At 31.4% G+C, this 20,272-nt stretch overlaps 1 protein-coding gene across 1 annotated transcript; it reads right to left on the bottom strand.

Moving 5' to 3' along the window:
- Positions 1-550: 550 nt before the first annotated feature.
- LOC127734619 (uncharacterized) lies at positions 551-19,782 on the bottom strand. Its single transcript, XM_052244600.1, has 14 exons — positions 19,515-19,782; positions 14,800-14,845; positions 14,221-14,435; positions 13,528-13,644; positions 12,789-12,930; positions 12,332-12,525; positions 9,341-9,576; positions 8,826-8,965; positions 8,468-8,597; positions 6,030-6,173; positions 5,528-5,657; positions 3,225-3,332; positions 1,980-2,032; positions 551-1,553 (listed from the first exon to the last, which is right to left on the bottom strand). The coding sequence occupies exons 1-13, from the start codon at positions 19,587-19,589 to the stop codon at positions 1,982-1,984; spliced, it is 1,728 nt and encodes a 575-aa protein (XP_052100560.1). The 5' UTR covers positions 19,590-19,782; the 3' UTR covers positions 551-1,553; positions 1,980-1,981.
- Between the last annotated feature and the right edge of the window lie 490 nt (positions 19,783-20,272).

Here is a 20,272-nt window from a genome sequence, read left to right on the forward strand (position 1 = left end):
AATTGACTTCAATTTCAACGCTGATTTATTTTAGTTATGTCTGTATGTGTTCCTCAATTTTTTATGTTTTGTGGTTTTGTAGTCTATTGCTTATTTTTGGGGTATACCAAAGGGATATTCAAACTCGTCAGTCGAAGACACATTGAAAACGCCATGGAATAAAAAAAAATACGGAAACAACCGAAAGACGAAACCATAGTCTACAAAACACTACAAGTTAATCTTCTTCACTTGTTATTTTTAATGTGTCCTTTGTATTTTCTTATGTTCTTCCATGTCCCTTTTTTAGGAATTGCTTTTTGCAGGATTACAATAAGATAATTAACTTTATGGAATAGTGCTGAAAGAGCTGAAAATGTACATCCTAGTAATGATGACATTAACAATAAATATTCTATTTTATAACCATATTGTGATTAACATGTGATCTAAAGTTCAACAGTCAAGTCAGAATTTTGGCACCTTTAAAATTAATCCATATTAAAATATATATCGCAGTGTATCTTCTTGGTAAGACATTAAGTGAAAAATAAATAAATAGAAAGTAAACTGCAATCAAACATTTATTAAAAATAACAACTTGTACATTTATACGACAACATATGCATTAAAGTTTTAACTCAGATAATATGATTGAAATAACTTGTCATTATGAAGGAAGGATCTATATATGCTATTTTTTTAAGAGAAAATCATTTTCATAGATGTGTACTTCAAAATAGGAAATTATTTTGTTGTATTGCAACGTTATTTAGTTAGACATTCATGTCCATACAAAATACATTTGTATGCTCAATTGTTTTAGAGTTGCTCAACCCCTCCACGAAAAATCAAAAATATGTATGAAAAAGTCTTTCTGAGTATCATTTCATTGCCTTAAATTGACATGTCAATCTTTTAGGCCCTTTTTCCTTGATAGAAAACTCGGGAGGTAAAAAAGTTAACAATGCACACATTTACACTTCAGAATCATTACAGGAAACAAAACGTTTTCCAGTAATTTTCCATTACAAGAGTAGACATTGGCTTTACAGACCAGGAAGATTGTCTTTGTGTTCTCGACTGCATTGGTCAAATTGAGGTTGGTCGTAGTAAAGAAAGAGGCGGATGAAATGCATGCAGGATCTAACGATAATAAATCTATGACTTCCAATAATATCATTTGGTCACTTCAAATAATTCCATGTAGTTTTTGTAAAGATTAAAAAAGGAAAGATAATCAGTGAGACAACATACAAAGAACCTGCTCATTAAGCATTTCATCGGATTTTGAATACAGTATGGTATTGTACAGTTTGGGTAGGTATTGCCATCATATGGCATAAAGGAACAAAACATATAGTCAATTAATTGAGTCACATTAGAACTAAAGTCTGTTTTAATCACAAAAGTCACAATTGGATTTCACTTTCACTATCAATAGTTGTGAGATCTTCACGACTCGTCTCACATGATACATAACTCAGAAACGGGTCACAAGGCATATTCTTCCAGATCGATTGCTTGTCTAAATGTGAGACAGATGATTGTCGAATATCCGCAGCTGGCTAAAACTGTAAAATTAATAGGAAATAGTTTATTTAAAGAATACAATACAGTATACTGTTTAATGTTATAATTAGTTTTACTTTTTGTATACCAATTTCTGTACCAATGTTTGTATGTCATATTTCTGTTCTTAATTCTGTACTTAATTTCCATATAAGTATACCATTTCTCAATGCTTTGAAGTAAAAACGTTGTTCTGAGAGGAACTTCCCTTACCAATCTGGAAACGATTTAATTATTTAAAGATTTTTATAGAAATTATGTTAAGTAAAAAGTACTTTAAATTTCTCGAGATAATTGATTGCATGAAAATGTCATTCTTGTTGTGATATATTTATGCAAAAACTTTCCTTACAAAATGTAGGAAAACCCTTATTTATGTGAAATAATGAGCGATTTCAATGCAATTTATCAAATTAGTCAGTACTTACTTTTATTTTCGTCCTATTGTGGAAAGTGGAACGCATTGCCCGTTTAGACACACCTGTAAAACGAAATGATCAATCAAGAATGTATCACAATAATGGATTGTTCAAGAGAAACGAACTTTTTACTTAAATACATGATTAATGAAATAACGTGTTTATATTATAAAATTACTTTTGACATTTTTTAAATCAATCTGCGAGATTTTCCAAGAAAAAAATGTTTTTGAATTCTTGTTAGTGGATTTCTAAAAAAAAATGTCATTACCACTGGAGTATCTCTGACGAGAAATAAAATGTCATTACCACTGGAGTATCTCTGACGAGAAATAAAATTTCAAAATACACATGCATCATACTGGACATGGTTTTTTTTTTGGTATTCTGTTTACTGGTGGACAGCAGCTTAATCATGTGGGTATCATAAACAACGATTTTTTGTTCTGCGATTGCATTATTTTTGTACTGGGATGGTATGTGGATGTGATATCCCGGTTTTAATAAGAATTCTACAGACACAGCCAAACTCCTAACCAAATTTTTCCATCCACGAAAGAATTTAGTTAAAGGTTAAGTACTGGGATGGTATTACTTTTATACTGGCATGGTGTTAACATTTGTAATGGAATTACATTACTTTGGTACTGGGTGGTATTTATCGTGTACTGGGATGGCATTTATCGTGTACTGGGATGGTATTTATCGTGTACTGAGATGGTATTTATCGTGTACTGGGGTGGTATTTATCGTGTACTGGGATGGTATTTTTTGTACTGGGTAGTATTAAACATCTGCTGGATGTTCCTTTGGTCCCTTCTTATGGTGTGTATATTTTACAACTTGTTCGTTATGTCCGTGTCTGTAGTCACGTTTTAATGAACATAATGTATGCATAACTGGTATATTATTAAGTCAGGGATTTCGTAAGCACAAAGTGACTTAACATTTTTCTAAATTCTTTCGTGGCTGCATACATTTGGTCAGGAGTTCGGCTGTGCCTATAGAATTCTTATTAAAACCGGGATATCACATCCTAATTTTTTATGATGTTGTTTATAAAGCCCGCAATCCCCCGATGCAAATTGCTCTTCAACGATTGATACTTTTGGATTTCTTATATTTGCTTTGAGATATCAATATTTGTGATGTACAAATGGTACATCAAATTAGCAACGTATCTTTGTGTATTGACTACCGTTTTCAGTCAAGTAAGCTCTTCTTTTTAAGAAAGCTATTCAATAGTAAACGTACTCTGGATGCTCCACACGTTGTTCCATCTACTGCAGGTTCTGATCTGGTGTATCTCCATTCTCCATTTCTATCGTCACAACATAAATGTTCACATTGTGTAGGTCCTTCCTACGGAAGAAAAAATAAAATAACTTCTTTATTATTGGTAAAAATGTCTTTACACGTATAATATACATTACGATCAAAGACAATGCTTTCAATTTTATGTTAATGATTAAAAGGAGGAGTTTTGATGTACTAGTCAATGAGAGAACAATCAGAATGCCCACAGTAACCTGAATATCTATATATCATCATACGGTAACAAATAATCGACAAGAGTTTACATTATTGGTCAAGCTCTTATTCGCTCTGATTCCAGGTGGGTTAAACATGCAACCAAATTAATGGTCTAACCAAGGATTTATATACTTGTAAGATTTTACTATATAAATCCTTGGTCTGACATAAACACAAGAATTGTTAACCACAAAATAGAAATAAAAACACCTTCAAAAACAGAGAATCACTGACCCGGTTCCTGCCATTGGAGCAGGTATATATTAACTTGTATCAAGGTTAATTAACTCGACGTTCCCAGGAGCACGAATCGTTCACCTTGCCAAAATATACAACATTCAAATCATAAGCACCAGTAGCGGCCATCTTTCGTGAGCTAATTATGATTTTGACCAGGATGCAGATCCATTTGGAGAATAATTTTGCAAAACATGTTCAAGATATTAAAGGAATTTTATCACATACTAGTCGAAATAATATGAAATGAAAATAACCTTAATAACTTTCGTGCATCCGTAGCTCTAATTCTGGTTTTACCTTCCTTCGGAATGCGCTTACCTACACATTTGAAAGCCAGGGATGTATAAAAACGTTGACATGTTTGACCAAAAGAGCCCTAAAAAAAAGCCAAATTCTCCTGAGGTCAACTTTGCCTGAGTGAGTTGGAACCTTAGTTTCTTAATAATTTCTAGTTTATCAACGGGAATTCAATTTTTTTTTTATAGATCATGACATTACCGCAATATTGACTACTGAGCTGAAGATTTTTATCACTTTATATTTTTGTAGATCTTGTCTTGCTGATCATGGTATTGTTCACAGCTTTTCTCTTTCTATTATAGTTTTCAAGATAATAACAAATAAACATAACATTGAACACTATGGGGCAGTAACTCCTAAATAAAGTCCATCCATAAATTAAGTTATTTGTAGATCCTATCTTACGATCATAGTTTCGACAATTAAGTTCTCTTCAGTAATGCTCGAGTCAAAAATATTTGAAAGTCCGAAACTGATATAAACGTCAAAGAGCGGATCAACCAAAAAGGACCAGAAGTAAAGCCAACCACGGATAAGGAATCCGAGCTATGTGGGAGATGCATTCCTTAATTTCAAACAAATTCGAAATTTTTAACTAGCTACCATGCTGGTGATACCCTCGGGGTCATTAAAGGGCAATCATTCCTATAAGAATATGGTTGACAATTTCGATCATCTGATTTATTTGTAGATCTTGGTTTTTCGTCTTTATTTTTATAATTATTTCCCATCTATAATAGTTTTCAAGAAAATTGCCAAACACGACTATAAGGAGTCGATTTTCAAATTCGGTTTTCATGATTGAAACCTTAAATCTATTATCCTGTAAAAAAAGAAATCTTTATCAAGGGGAAATAATTCCTACAAGTAATGAACTAATAATTTCAGCGAATGCAGAATTTGCCTTGTTGATTATTTTTACTGTTGACTATCACTACCGAGTAGAGTTTTAACCCAAAAAAAAAAACACAACATGGGTGAAATTCGTTATTGAAGGAAACTAAGTCATAAAGAAGTCGACTGATCATTTCTGTCATGGTGGCTGATGTGTAGAAATTTTATTTTGCTATATACAGTTTATTTCAATTTCCGTCCGTTTTGTAATTGAAGGGAAATAACACATGTAATGAGTCGGCTGACAATTTTGTCTTCTTATTTTTATTTGTAAATTTTGTCTAGCTGATCATATGTGTTTTTAATGTTTCTCTCCATCTATTGTAGCTTTCAAGATTATAGTTCGAATTACAAAATGGGTAAAAATCGTCATTGAAGGACAATTTCTCCTATTCTGAATACATAGCACATGACAATATACTTTTTTCAAGAAAATGAACGCATGTGTCATAATCAAGCAAGAATTATTTTCTTAAATATTGCTTTGCATGTTATTATTTATTGCTTCTTGTTTCGTTGTTTTTTTTTATTTTGTTATAAATAGAATTTTTTTCTCTCCAAAAAATCAAATAGAATAAAGATAAACATACTTCACATGGTGGTCCACCTGTAAATCGTCTACACTGTTCATTGAGGTTCATAAACTTGCCAGGAAAAGTTGTTGGAAATTCCAATGATTCTCTACTATAACGCTGTAACAGGCATTTTGCTCTTTCCATCCTGTGAGAAAATAAATCAAGATTAGAGTAGGTCTGCATTTATTACCTATGATAATAACTACGATGCTCAGATAAGATTTGCATGTATTAACAATGGCAATAACTAGATACTTAAGTTCTGACTAAACAAAAAATTATATTTCTAAAAATATATAGAATTATTTTCATTTTCTCTACTTATATCAACTATGACGATGAATAAGATTCTCAGATAAGGTCAACATGTATTAACTTTGGCAATGAATCAGACTTTTTTTTCTTGATTTTACTTTTAATCCTAGCGCGAAAAACCAAGAAAACAACTACGGATAAAAAATGCACAGCCCGCCACCCACCCCCCCCCCCCTTTTCAGCCAAAAAAATTAGAACTTACCTGAGAAAATTTTGAAAACTTTTTATTGAGCATGATGAAAATCTACTAAATTTAAACGAGTCATCTCTAGTGTAGCTCATTATATAACCCGATTGTGTGGGGCATGATCTTGCTTCCGCTTCTCCATCATGGTATGCTCCGAGTCTATATAATACACAATAGATAGAATTAGAAAATTATAGATTTCCGATTCTAGTATGAGATATTACTGCTTGTTTGTATGACTAAATCAGTCATTTCACGTTATGACATTTTATTTATATTAAAATGACAACAAACTGAAGCCGAAAACAACAAAATAAGGATTAGACTTAAGCAACCTGAAATACGTAACATAATTTATGGTTGAACTTTGGAGGACTAATAAGTCGAAGACTAAATAACAACACCATGGCAAAGACAACAGTAGTCAACCGTTGTTCAAACCTCATAAAGGGAAAAAGAAACACAAACTGAAGGAATTGAAAGAATTCAAAATGGAAGAGACCAATGGCTACGACAGGGTAACGTCTCCTGCTATGCATATAAACTAGCATTCATAAACTTGTCATTTTTCATTTACATTTGAATACATATATGATTTGCATAAAACCATTAAGTTGTATTTCATCTACAAAAATAATGACAACTTTGGCATGGTTTTTTACTATACTTTTCTTAAATTCTCCGTTGATAAATTAAGAAATTATTACGAAACTAAAGTCCCAACTCCCTCAGGCAAAGTTGACCTCAGGTGAATTTGGCTTTTGTTTTTTAGGGCTCTTTTGGTCAAACATGTCAACGTTTTGATACATCCCTGGCTTTCAAATGTCTAGGTAAGCGCATTCCGAAGGAAGGTAAAACCAGAATTAGAGCTACGGACACAGTTGGCCTATGATAAATTCGTTGTTTTTTAGGTCCCTTATTGCTATAAAGCACTTCATGTGTTTAAGTCTTGTACATCCTTGGCTTGCAAATATTAAGGTTTGAGCGTTCGTGATGCATGTAAAATCAGAAATATGCTTCGGACGTATGAAATCAATAACGTGGCATTTTCATTTAGTTTATTTTCAAGCCTTTACACTTAAAATGGTTTCTATTGGTTTCGGATGAAACATTGAAAAATTACTGTACAAACATGTAACACCAAATAATTGCAATTGTATTCATTGGTATTAATTGTTAGTGACAACATTCACTGGCAACTTATTACAGGTGGACCGAAATCTCACAAAAACCTCAACTTGTATTTAAAAAAGTAGTTAGACTAAGTTGTCAAAACGAATAGCTATACAGACACTATGTAACCCGTTTTAAATGTATTTTTTACAAAAATGGGGAAAATTTATATAAATATTCGATCGTATATACTCTTAAATATAGATTAAGCCTTTTAAAACACCGTTCACTACTTTTGAAAATAGGTGTTTCGTGCTCGTCCACATCATACATGACGGAAGTTATTCCAAAATGCATGTGTCACGCGAACTGAAATATGTATCATTTGTAGAACATTCAATATCATCATGTTCTATATTGCATTGAAATAATAGTAATTACGTAAGGTCTTATCTAAATTAGACTCAATAGTAGCGCCAGAATCGAAACAGTTGGAAAGCCAAATGAACTACGAAGTAGAAAAGCAAACAAAAAACGGGCATTTAAAAAACTGTGCCATATACGGCTAATGTAATCTATGCCTAAGTTTAGAAGGTATGCGATCACTGTGCAAAGTTCATTACTGTTGTAGGATGAATAAGTAGCCTCTACAACATTGTCTAAGATCTACACATGGGACATATGAAGTCAAATATTCAAATTAGGAGATTCAATTATTCAATCTGTTTGCTTTGACTTTTCAAAGTTTAAAATTTGATGTTTTAGCAAAATAATTGGAGTAACAGAAGACACGAAATGGTTACCGTCTATGTGTTTCGGACGAACGGAGCCGTGTGGTTACTTGACTATATCTCGCCTCTGACAGCGCAGATGAAAAGCTTCTTTATTTAAACGTGTTATTTTAATCATAAACAGAACAGATAAGTGGAATGTCTGAGAGTTGATTTGGTTTTATTGTTTTTTGTAGCAAAATGTTTTAACGAGGAACTTCTATGCATAGCGTCATTATATTCTTCGATGCTTTACTAATGGTATATCTTATCACTTTGTTAAAATGAATATAATCGTTATACAATTCATGGCATGGTGTATATGTTGCACATACATCGTTTCAAAAGATAGATGCAGAAAAAAAGATATAAAATCCTTTAAGTAAAGAGGCGGTACATTGAAATTTGTTGAAACAGATTTTAAGGGAAATCCCGTGGCATTTCTAGGTGTTAATTTTAATAGCATTAAACCTCTGATGGTGTTCATAAATCAAGCTTATGTCAGCTGTCTATATTTATACAAATATACAAAAATGTTTGTGAAATAATTCATTCCTAAAAATAACTTACAGATGGCCCACTTCATGGGCTGCTATTATTATTCCATTAAAACTGGTTGATGCTTCGCCAATGCCAAAATTAAAGGCATTTCCCCGTAAGAATGGTGCTGACAGACATGCACCTCTGACATATGCCACGCCTTTAAAAAAAACAATAATGATTAACTATGCATTAATTGGGGAAATAATGTCGTTGATTCGAAGCAGATCTTTATTTCAGGTCGTTATAGTTCAATTGTATTTATGTTTTATCTTCTTGGATAATTCCGACAAAAAGTTTTTTTTTTTTTACTGACATTTTGACATGTTGTAGAGCAATATAAATCGGACATAATAAGGTCAATTACAATATATATCATATATAGTACCTGCTGTTCCTTTGACACATTCGTCATCATCCATAGATTCAATTGTTTTAATGGGCAAACGATGTCTTAATGCGCTAAGTATACTTGGCGCCCAAGGTGCTATTGGGTCAGTGTGTTGTGTCTTTCTACACGCATTTTCACTAGAATTGAAAATAGGTAATTTTCTTGATAAATTCAGTTAGGTCACAATTAGAAGTTGTATTTGACAAAATTTATTTTAAGTTCCAAGTTCCTCAATTTCTTGAACAAGACATAGAATATCTAGTTCACTTCCAAATAAGGCATGTATTTAACAATGATATACAATTTGTCAAATCATTTCATCCTTATTTGAAGAAAATAAAGGTATTTTTTGAATATTTTTGTTTAATAATTTAATGAAAAAATGTTATGTAATAGATGTAGATGAAAATTATACAGATAAAATGCAGGTGAAATAATGAGCTGTTCGACGTTTTCAAGATGAATTGCGTATTCGGTTTTTATTATATCAAGCCAACTATTATAAAACTTACCCTGTCTGTAGAAATGCTATATCATGCAAAGGTAAAGCATTTTCATATTTAACTAGCCACTTTTGAAGAGTATCCATTGCATCATACAAAGAGAATAATTTACTTCCTGGTGTCATCCTACTGGATTCTATAAATGGTTGCGCATTAGGTTCTTTAAATACTCCGATTTCTCTGATTTTAATATCAATTATTGGCCAATTCCCAGATAGGGCGATTGTCAAATATTTCCAATTTACCTTAAAAATATTAATGCCTTAAAATAAAAACCAAAAAGTACATATTCATCATATTTGATTCTCGCTTAAATGAGATACAAAAGTTCAATTTCGATTATTCGAAGACTGATAATTTCACATTTTTTTCCTCGTTATTTTATCGAGTTTCATAAATAAGTCAAAAGATGTTAACAGATAAAAGCTTTAATCGTTTTGGTCATATTCTGATGTTCATTTGTGAATATGCGATTTCCCAGTAGAATTTCAAAAAAACATCAAGAACCGAGGTCAGTACATCTGTGGCAAAGATATCCACCACAGTCAACCGAATCATTATGGTGTCCTAAAACTGTCAAACAGTCAACTTCAACTTAACTTTTAAAAACCTTGGTTTAATAGCTAGCTTTCTTTAAAGCAGCAACCCTTTGTCAATGAAATTACGATGGGAAACGCAAGCCCTGCGACATCATGTCAACTGTGATATAATATATATAACTTTTTTGGTCTTTTGGAAAATGTTGTTTGTGCTGTATTTAGACCCCTCTAACAAGAAATTTGTTTTGCATGCACACGTATAAAAATTGCGGTTTTTATCCAACGCAATCATAGGTTTGAACGTTGTTTTCAATTTAAACTTGTTTATATTTTTTCGTTTTGGGCTTGTATTATATTTTCCTTCGGGTTTATATGATCCGTTCATCCTATTTCGACTCTTCAAAATTCAAGAGTCTATTCTAAATTGAGGTAAATTATATGGCCTTCCAAATACCGTTTCGATTCCTAACATCACTGAAGAGACATTAATTGTCGAAATCCGAATATGGTGTACAAATTTTTCCACCTCATGTTTGCGGTATACCATCTTTTCCGTAAGTGTATTGTTTTTTGTTTGGTATAATATTAAAAATTAAGATTCACTTTGTTACATCTAGTGATCCATTTATTTGGCAATCGCCATGGCAGTCAGCAGGGTTTAAGAACATCTGTTAGTCAAATGCATTTTGTTAAAATATACTTTTTCACTTTTTTGGTCTTTTGGAAAATGTTGTTTGTGCTGTATTTAGACCCCTCTACCAAGAAATTTTTTTGCATGCACACGTATAAAAATTGCGGTTTTTCATGATCGAACGCAATCATAGGTTTGAACGTTGTTTTCAATTTAGACTTGTTTATATATATATAATATAAACAAGTCTAAATTGAAAACATATATATATATATATAAACAAGTCTAAATTGAAAACAACGCTCAAACCTATGATTAAACCTACGATTGCGTTGGATAAAAACCGCAATTTTTATACGTGCGATGCAAAACAAATTTCTTGTTAGGGGGGTCTAAATACAGCACAAACAACATTTTCCAAAAGACCAAAAAAGTGAAAAAGTATATTTTAACAAAACGCATTTGACTAACAGGTCGAACAACTGATGTTCTTAAATCCTGCTGACTGCCATTGGCGATTGCCAAATAAACGGATCACCGATGTAATAAATGGATCTTAATTCTAAATTTAATACTAAACAGAAAACAATAAACGTGCGGAAAAGATGATATACCGCAAACAAAAGGTGCAAAGGTTTTTGTACACCATATCCGGATTTCGACAAATAATGTCTCTTCAGTGATGTTAGGAATCGATATATATATATATATATATATATATATATAAACAAGTCTAGATTGAAAACAACGTTCAAACCTATGATTGCGTTGGATAAAAACTGCAATTTTTATACGTGTGCATGTAAAACAAATTTCTTAGTAGAGGGGTCTAAATACAGCACAAACAACATTTTCCAAAAGACCAAAAGAGTGTAAAAGTATATTTTAACAAAACGCATTTGACTAACAGGTCGAACAACTGATGTTCTCAAACCCTGCTGACTGCCATTAGCGATTGCCAAATAAATTGATCACCAGATTTAACAAAATGGATCTTAATATTAATTTAATACCAAACAGAAAACAATTAACTTGCGGAAAGATGGTATTCCACATACTTGAGGTGCAAATATTTGTACACCATATCCGGATTTCGACAATTAATGTCTCTTCAGAGATGTTAGTGATCGAAACGGTATTTGGAAGGCCATATAATTTACCTCAATTTAGGATAGACTCTTGAATTTTAAAGAGTCGAAATAGGATGAACGGATCATATAAACCCTATGGAAAATATAATACAAGCCCAAAACGAAAAAATATAAACAAGTCTAAATTGAAAACAACGTTCAAACCTATGATTGCGTTGGATAAAAACCGCAATTTTTATACGTGTGCATGTGAAACAAATTTCTTGTTAGAGGGGTCTAAATACAGCACAAACAACATTTTCCAAAAGACCAAAAGAGTGAAAAAGTATATTTTAAAAAAATATATAAATATATATGATAGGACTGTTGTAATGTTTTAAGTAAAAATGGAAAAGTGCACAAAAGGAAAATTAGAGGCAACAGTAGTTTGGTACATACGAATTTACTAAGAAGTCTTATAGAAGTTCCAATAGGAATGCAATACAGTCTTTGAAAGCTCAATAAATATTGTAGTATGTTCATTGGCATTCCAGAAAACTAATTTAAAACTAATTAATAAAAACATGTGAATATTAATAAAATTATTATAATCGGATTGATATGTTTGAAACATAGAATGAGCTATAAACACAATAAAGGGTGATACAATCTAAAGATATGTGTATTAATGTCATCAATGTTTACGGAAGTTACAATTGAAATGTAGATATAATTTACTTTCCCGATTAGTAATACTTACAGAATGCCAAAAGTGCAGTAGATATTCCAGGAGTTCATTGGAATCCCCACCAAAATCTTTAAACAAAGCATAATCAACAAATAACAGCAGTTCCGGTTCAATCTTTGGAGTGCCAGTTTGTCGTTTCCGTCTTGTTCTGTATGTTATGTTTGATGATTTTTGAGGTTCTTGTAATTTATCAATATGTTCTGGCACTGAAATCAAACATATATTGATGACACGTGACAGTCGCCAAACAACGCAAATAGATATTATTGTTATTGAGAGAGAAAAGGGAATTAAGATTCGGAGTTGTCGTTAGCGTCATTAGATAGTTACATACAACAACAAAATTGCAAAAAATATTTTACATATCAATTGTCTCTTTTGACGAAGGTTGTAGGAACTGTTATAAAAAGATAATTTAACTTGGACTGGTATATTGAATTGTCAATATCTATAATGTGTAAAGACTTACCGTTAACTGTATCAAAATGAAACATGTCTTTATTCATTTCGCTTTTCTTGTATAAAATATGTTTGCGAGGATGAATAGATCGTTTGTGTCTTTTTTGCGCCAGTGGAGAAGCCACCATTAACTCGTCAAACATTACTCCTTCCTAAAATGTTTAAAAGAACAATATCGTCTCAATGTTTACAAATACAATGCAACTTTCAACATAAGAAGTGATATTTGAAAACCACTGTGATCCAGAATTTGGAAGGCAAGGTCAGCATATCTGACTATGTTTGCTGAAAGTTATACAGCTGCAAAATTATATAACTCAAATCATGTGATGCACTCTTAATGCAGAATTTAGTTAATTACAAGATTGTTGACAATAATTAAAGTCTATTCATTGTGTAGTACATTTGATGTACTAAATCATGTCGTCTGCACTTATATTACATAATGCAAGGTGTTCCATGCAAATTAAAGTAGCCGGATGGCCTATGTATATTTAAGTAGCCGGATGGCCTTTGCATATTTAAGTAGCCGGATGGCCTTTGCATATATATTTGACGATAAGTTTGCATGTTAAATCAAAGGTAACTTTATATTTTAATATATAATGTAAATTACGTGTGACTAATAAAAAAAAGTAGTTCAATGTACTATATTCAAAGTTTACATGAAAACACAATTAAATGTGAAAACACAATTAAATGTGTGTACAACAAGGTTGTTAGCTTTCGCCTGTATCATTTAAACTTACAATAAATGTAAATGGTTTATCAGCAGTTCCTTTCCGACGAGCTTTGACGTTAACTAATGTGCCTGTGTTGATATCATGATAAAAGTTCATTTCTTTTGCCTTTGAAAAGATGTCGACCTGAATATAAAATATGTTTTAATTTATCAAGTGGTGACATCTCCTTGATATTAAGGAGTCTGATAAAGACATTAATCATGTATTTGCTCCATATTAGATCATGAAAATTATTTTCCTTTCAACTGAGGTCTGGGTACCATTTATCAAAGGAAACTGCATTAATACATTTGACCTAAATTTGTTTATTCTAACATGTCAATTAATCAATCTATAATTTAACGAAACTAAAATAGTGTTTAGTTAAAATGTTTCCGGTGATGTTTTATTAAAAGGATGTCATATTTATTGCAGTATGTTGTTTTATGACCATTTTACGACTTCAGCGCGACACTTCATTAAAACTACATAAAAGATGTCATTTCTTATTTCTCCTTAGATTTATTTCATATTTCTACATAAACATATGATTTTATACTAAGCTTTAGTAAATAAATAAATTAATTAATTAATACTGTCAAACCGCACTTTAAGTCAATTATCAATGAGAAAAGATATGAATGTTTGCCGAAACTTCTCATATGAATTACCACATTAGATAGGTTCAGAGTATTCATATCAATAATAAGGCAAACATACTGGCTTAAGTTGCTCTTTAAATATGGTCCTTCCAGTAGAATCGACAGACACTGTTAATAAACGAACATCTTCGTGAAGAATATTATGTTCCAATCTTTGCAGCTGCATTTTATATATACGATCAGCTGTTAGTAAATGAAGATCTATAAAAGGGTCTTTTGTTGGATCACCCGTTACATTAAAATCTACTGGGAGATCCTCATGGGGACTTATACCTGAAATATAAGTAAAATTTTAACAATTTTATAGAAATTAACAATTCAAGTTTTTAGTAAATAAGTATGGTGGCCGGTTAAGGCCATTTCGCGTTTTCGCGTTTTCGCCCTTCATATTCTATAGGGCGAAAACGCGAAATCGCGAAGTCGAAAACGCTAAATATTATTTCTTTCCGATTTCGCGTTTTCGACTTCGCGTTTTTCGCGTTTTCGACTTCTCGTTTTCGCGTTTTCGAAAATAACGAGTTTTCTGATTGCAAGGGTTTAATTGTGGTTATACAATTATGTTAAGTCACAACTTTCGACATTTGTGATTCTATCTATTTACACCGTGACAAAATTCATTATTTGAAGGCAAACTTACCAGAAACAAAAGGTTCCCAGATCTGGCTTATTTCTTTCAAATTATTCTGCAAAAAAGTAGTAATGACATAATCAAATATTTTCAAATAAAAGTTATAAAGTGCAGTCGATTGATTGTTTTGCAGATCTCTATCTTTTCTTTTCTTGTCTTCATATTTACTCTATATTTTGTATGTGTGTAATTTAATTCCTACACTTTTCTTTTCGAACAACTCGAGACACTGTATTTTTATTGGAGTATTTTCTGAATAAACTAAATAGGATATATTAAAAATGAGAACACCTTCAAGATATTTAATTTTCCTTAAATTTTTTTCAAATACTATAATTTGTTATTAATTTGATAATAGATCGGAAAATATAAACTATATACATTTCACTTTTTAAAATAGGTGGGGATCTAATTGGAAAGTTTTGGGGGTAAACGTAACTCATTTTTATGTGTTTAAGGGCACAATTCTTTTTTATGAATCTAATCTACATAATTTTTTTTTAGAAACGAGTAAACAAAAAGGTGCATTCTGTTTGAAAAGGGGGGTGGGGCTAGTCAGTTAAAAAAAACCCTAAACTTTATTTGCCGTTTGACTTTCAAAGATAGAAACCAGATTGAAACATGTATGCACTAATCGTTTGTGTATATGCTTGCATTTTAGTCTTTTGTTGTACAACACCATCTTATAAATCTCCACTATTCTCTCGCATTTATTCCACAAAGTATTGTATTTCATATATCTATCAGGATAACATAGATTATTTGATAAGTATGCATACAGGTAATTTGGCGCAATGCATGCCGTATTCTGGCGCAATTAATACCTTAAAAAAATTTTGGCGCAAATGATATATCTTACAAAAAAGGACTGCAGCCTTTATTTTTGGGGTAAAACTAACTCATTTGTATGTGCCTTTTTCTAGTGCATATCACTTATATAGAAATCTAATCTACATGAAATATTCAGAAGTTTATATAAACGAGTAAATAAAAGCGACATTCTGTTTGAAAGGTGTAAGTCAGTTCCAAAAAACAACTACAGTCAAGAGCACACACATATATAGTATAAAATAGATAAGTACCATTTAACGACACTATTAGAGTTTAAAAATGTATAATACATAATACTCAAAAGTGGCCGGGAGATTTAAACTTAAACTTTATTTGCAGTATGACTTTCAAATATAGAATCCATATAGAAATATGTCTTATTATTAAAGAGAATCGTGTCATAAAGAACGGAAAGAATACTTTTTTTATCAAAGAAACTTCAGAAATTTGGAACATATCATATTTTTGGTAAAAACTAAATGAATAGAAAAATCAAAATATGATGAGAACTTGATTTTTCAATAGTGACTTTAATACTAGGCAGACATCTTTAATACAAATAAATCAAAATGTAAAATAAAACTTCTGTTACAATTACTCACTGACCTTGCCATGACAGATAGCGTAGGTTCAGCTATAATGATAATTAACATACTGTTTTGTTGTGTCTTAGTGTTCAGTTTATAAGGTTAATTGATAATGTTTAACCTTAACACAATGTAAGATATTGAAAGATAAGTTTATGAAAACTAAAATCTACTTTTTATCCCTATATACTCTATGATACAAATACATCAACTTGATGTATTTTTGAGAAAAGAACCACAGTCAAAAATATAACCATAGCGATTATATCATTACTTTAATTTGCTATAAAAACCACTATTAAACCAGTTTTTTTTTCAAAAATTGTCTGTCATTTGTGGTCAAAGGTGACACTATGTGATAATGTTTAACAAACCTCAAAGGTCAGTGATTGACAGATTGACTTTCGTACCTTAACCTTATGTCACAAAACAATATTTCATAAGCATCACAAAGGAGACATGCATTCCAGCTTTTATATCTAGAATTGCTTGATATAGAGACATAACTTAATTTGATAATACCCCAATAATATTCACATCACATGGAGACATGCGTTCTAGCTTTTATATCTAGAATGTATTGATATATGAGACATAACTTAATTTGATAATACCTTCATTATAATAATATCAACAAGAATTATCACAATAAACTTTTTATGAAAAAAGAAAATATAACATCGCGTTAGAGAAAAAAATTTCCACTGGAATTTGATAATTTTCTTCTTTTCATCTGTGTATGAGTTTTTTTGGTCCATTGTTTGGTGGTTTGTTTCAAGAAAAACTACCTAAATGAAAATGAAATTAATAACTAAAATGACACAAATTATATGGCTCTTCTTTCACTGACAATAAATAATATTCTAAAGAATCCAAACACAAGACAATGCCTAGGCTGTACAAAGGTCAACACACCATCTCTAAGGAAAACTGATTGATGATGGATTGCTGGTTGCTTAACGTCCAATGGCAAATATTTCATGCATGTTCAGGACGATTGAGATACAATAATAATGATAAAAAAAAACCCGCAAGTGATGTAGTTAAATAAAAGAAAAAGGAGTAGATACATTTTTAAAAGATGTCTCAAGTAAGGAGAGTATCACGCTCTCTACACAATAAAGAAACCGTGCAACCTCACTTTAGTGCGTCTGTATAGGTGACATATAGATGATCTCTCTGCACAATAAAGAACCCTTGCAACCTCACTTTAGTGCGTCTGTATAGGTGACATATAGAGGATCTCTCTGCACAATAAAGAACCCTTGCAACCTCACTTTAGTGCGTCTGTATAGGTGACATATAGATGATCTCTCTGCACAATAAAGAACCCTTGCAACCTCACGTTGGTGCGTCTGTATAGGTGACATATAGATGATCTCTCTGCACAATAAAGAATCCTTGCAACCTCACGTTGGTGCGTCTGTATAGGTGACATATAGATGATCTCTCTGCACAATAAAGAACCCTTGCAACCTCACGTTGGTGCGTCTGTATAGGTGACATATAGATGATTTTTAAATAATTTATGACTAATCATGAAATTCAAAGGGAGGGTATTTTTTATATAAAGTTGCCAATAAACCAGTTCGTACATCCGATTTGTGCTCCCTTATTATTCAGAATGTATATCTAGAGACACTGTCAGTTTTAATTTGTAACTGCCTAATCACGATACCTGTCAAGGTGCTTTTTTAAACAATGCACAACCTGTTCGAGGGAAAGCATGCACATTTAATTTCAGAAAGTTATTTTGTTTGACAGTGTTGTTTTGAAATGACCTATACACCAACTATAACATATAGATAGTAATAGAGTTACGTAAAGAAACAGTAAAGTTAATTAAAACCTCCAAATATGTTGTCTTACATGATTACGTTCTTATTTAGTAATTAAACTTCGACATTTCCCACAATAAAAACGGTATTTGATGTCTACCTACAGATATATACTAACCTGATTGCTTGCATGGGTCAGGGAAATGTCATTGTACCTATGTTGTTTCGGAAGTGAAGTCTACATTAAATATGATATACATGGATTTACAATTTTTTTTACTATCAATACGGAGGCTTTTTAAATGAAACATTTTTGAACCTTGTCTCAATCGGTATACCGATCGTGCGATTTTTTACTCCCATACCCATTTGATTTGGATTTGGCCATTGTTATACTTCATATAATGTTGATTAAAATCATATACAGATGGAAAAAACATAACTAAATGATTTCGATAAACATTTTGTTTTGTATACAAATAATTAAAAATGTAAATTGTGGTCATTAATTTCTGTTCGTATTTATTCACAATAAACTATTTACAATTACTGAGAGACAAAGTAATTGATAACTATATGAGTTATTTATATTCACAGGACATACCATTTTATCACACAACCAAAAAACTAGTATATGGGTTAAATATAAATAAATATGTGTGAATCATCAAGAAAAGTCATCGCCTAATATTATATAAGAGGAGCCCAGTCAGCAGTAAAACAAATGTTCTATTTTCGAACGGATCCGGTTTCGAAGATTAAGTACCGGACAGAAAATTTAAGGAAACATCATTTTAAGTCGTGTATTACTTGGATTATTCAGTGGTCGTTGTAGGATATGGGAATGGTGAATGTGTTTGTGATTCAAACTATATTATTAGGTGTTACGTCGTAAACTGACGTTATAGGAAAACATGGAATTTGTCATTTATCAATGTCAATATCCACCCCAAGGGAACGTTTTCCGATATATACCAAAAACAATTTTATTTAAAGAATGTGTTTAATCTTTTTTAAATCGTACAGTTTTAATAGCATAGTATAACGTAGTTAACGGAAATGATTGTTTTTCTTTCTTTCTTTCAGAAAACAGAGAATTCTATGACAAATCTTATTTCGTCTTGTATACAATAAAACTTTTAATGCCATCGAATTATTTTCGTTTAAATAAAGATAATACACTGCTATTTCTATAGACAATTTTGGTTTACATCCTTTTTATTATCCATATACTAGTTGGCAGTTAAGATTTGTTATTTCGAGCTTCATGTTAATTATAGAATAATAAGAGGTACATATGGGGTGAAGATAAGGTTTTTCATATACATCACATGCTTCTTTTTTAAATAAAGCAAGTGGAATATCATTGGACTTTAGAAAGGAGAAAATCATGTGATTTAAATAGTTTTTACCCTATTTTCTCCTGTAGAAATCAAATACATCATTAGATATAAAACAAATGCAAATTATGATATGAATAAGAACGAATTTATACTACATTTTAACATATACGTCTTAAACTACTTACAGTAAAATCCCATTGAGCAAAAGAAATTTGAACCAGAGAGAATATTAAACACTTCAGAACATAATAACTTCCCATATTATTCCACAAAACTATTGTTGGTAGAAATAGTAATCCTGGATATATATTAATATTGTTTTTCCTTTTGTTACGTCGGCATCGTTTCCATTACTTTAAAACTTCCTACATGCAATGTTTATGCAGTGAAAGAAGTACCAACTGCTATCTCCAGCCTCGGGCCTCTACTGATACTTCATTTCATATATGTACAAGATCGTCGAAGAGTTCACTTTCAACCTATGTCATGCTTGGTTAATTTTAGCCTTACGGCGCTGGTAATAATGGAATAAGAAATATACACTGTAAAAAAAAACTAATCGTCACAGTATGACAGGAATAATAAATATCACATTCACTCAAATAATATTTATAAAATCCTCATTTTTCAAAAAACATGACCACATCAATATTCTGTAACAATTTTAGAGTAGTACATAATTTAAGATAGAAATATTTATCATTCATATCAATACAAAATAACGTATATGACGCATCGAAGTTCATTACAGATCATGGCACCAACCAAGATTTGAAAACCCGCAGTGAATAACAACAAATTAATAATACAATGCATAACTGAAAAAAGGAGATAACGGGCAACCTTGACTCATTCCATAATTGTGTCAAGTAAAGCCATCTTTTATTTCAGACAAAATTAAAGATATATTTATATCATTCCTGAAAAAAAATCAGAAAGTACG

The sequence above is a fragment of the Mytilus californianus genome, unplaced genomic scaffold, assembly GCF_021869535.1.
Source record: "Mytilus californianus isolate M0D057914Y unplaced genomic scaffold, xbMytCali1.0.p SCAF_1, whole genome shotgun sequence".
Lineage (NCBI taxonomy): Eukaryota > Metazoa > Mollusca > Bivalvia > Mytilida > Mytilidae > Mytilus > Mytilus californianus.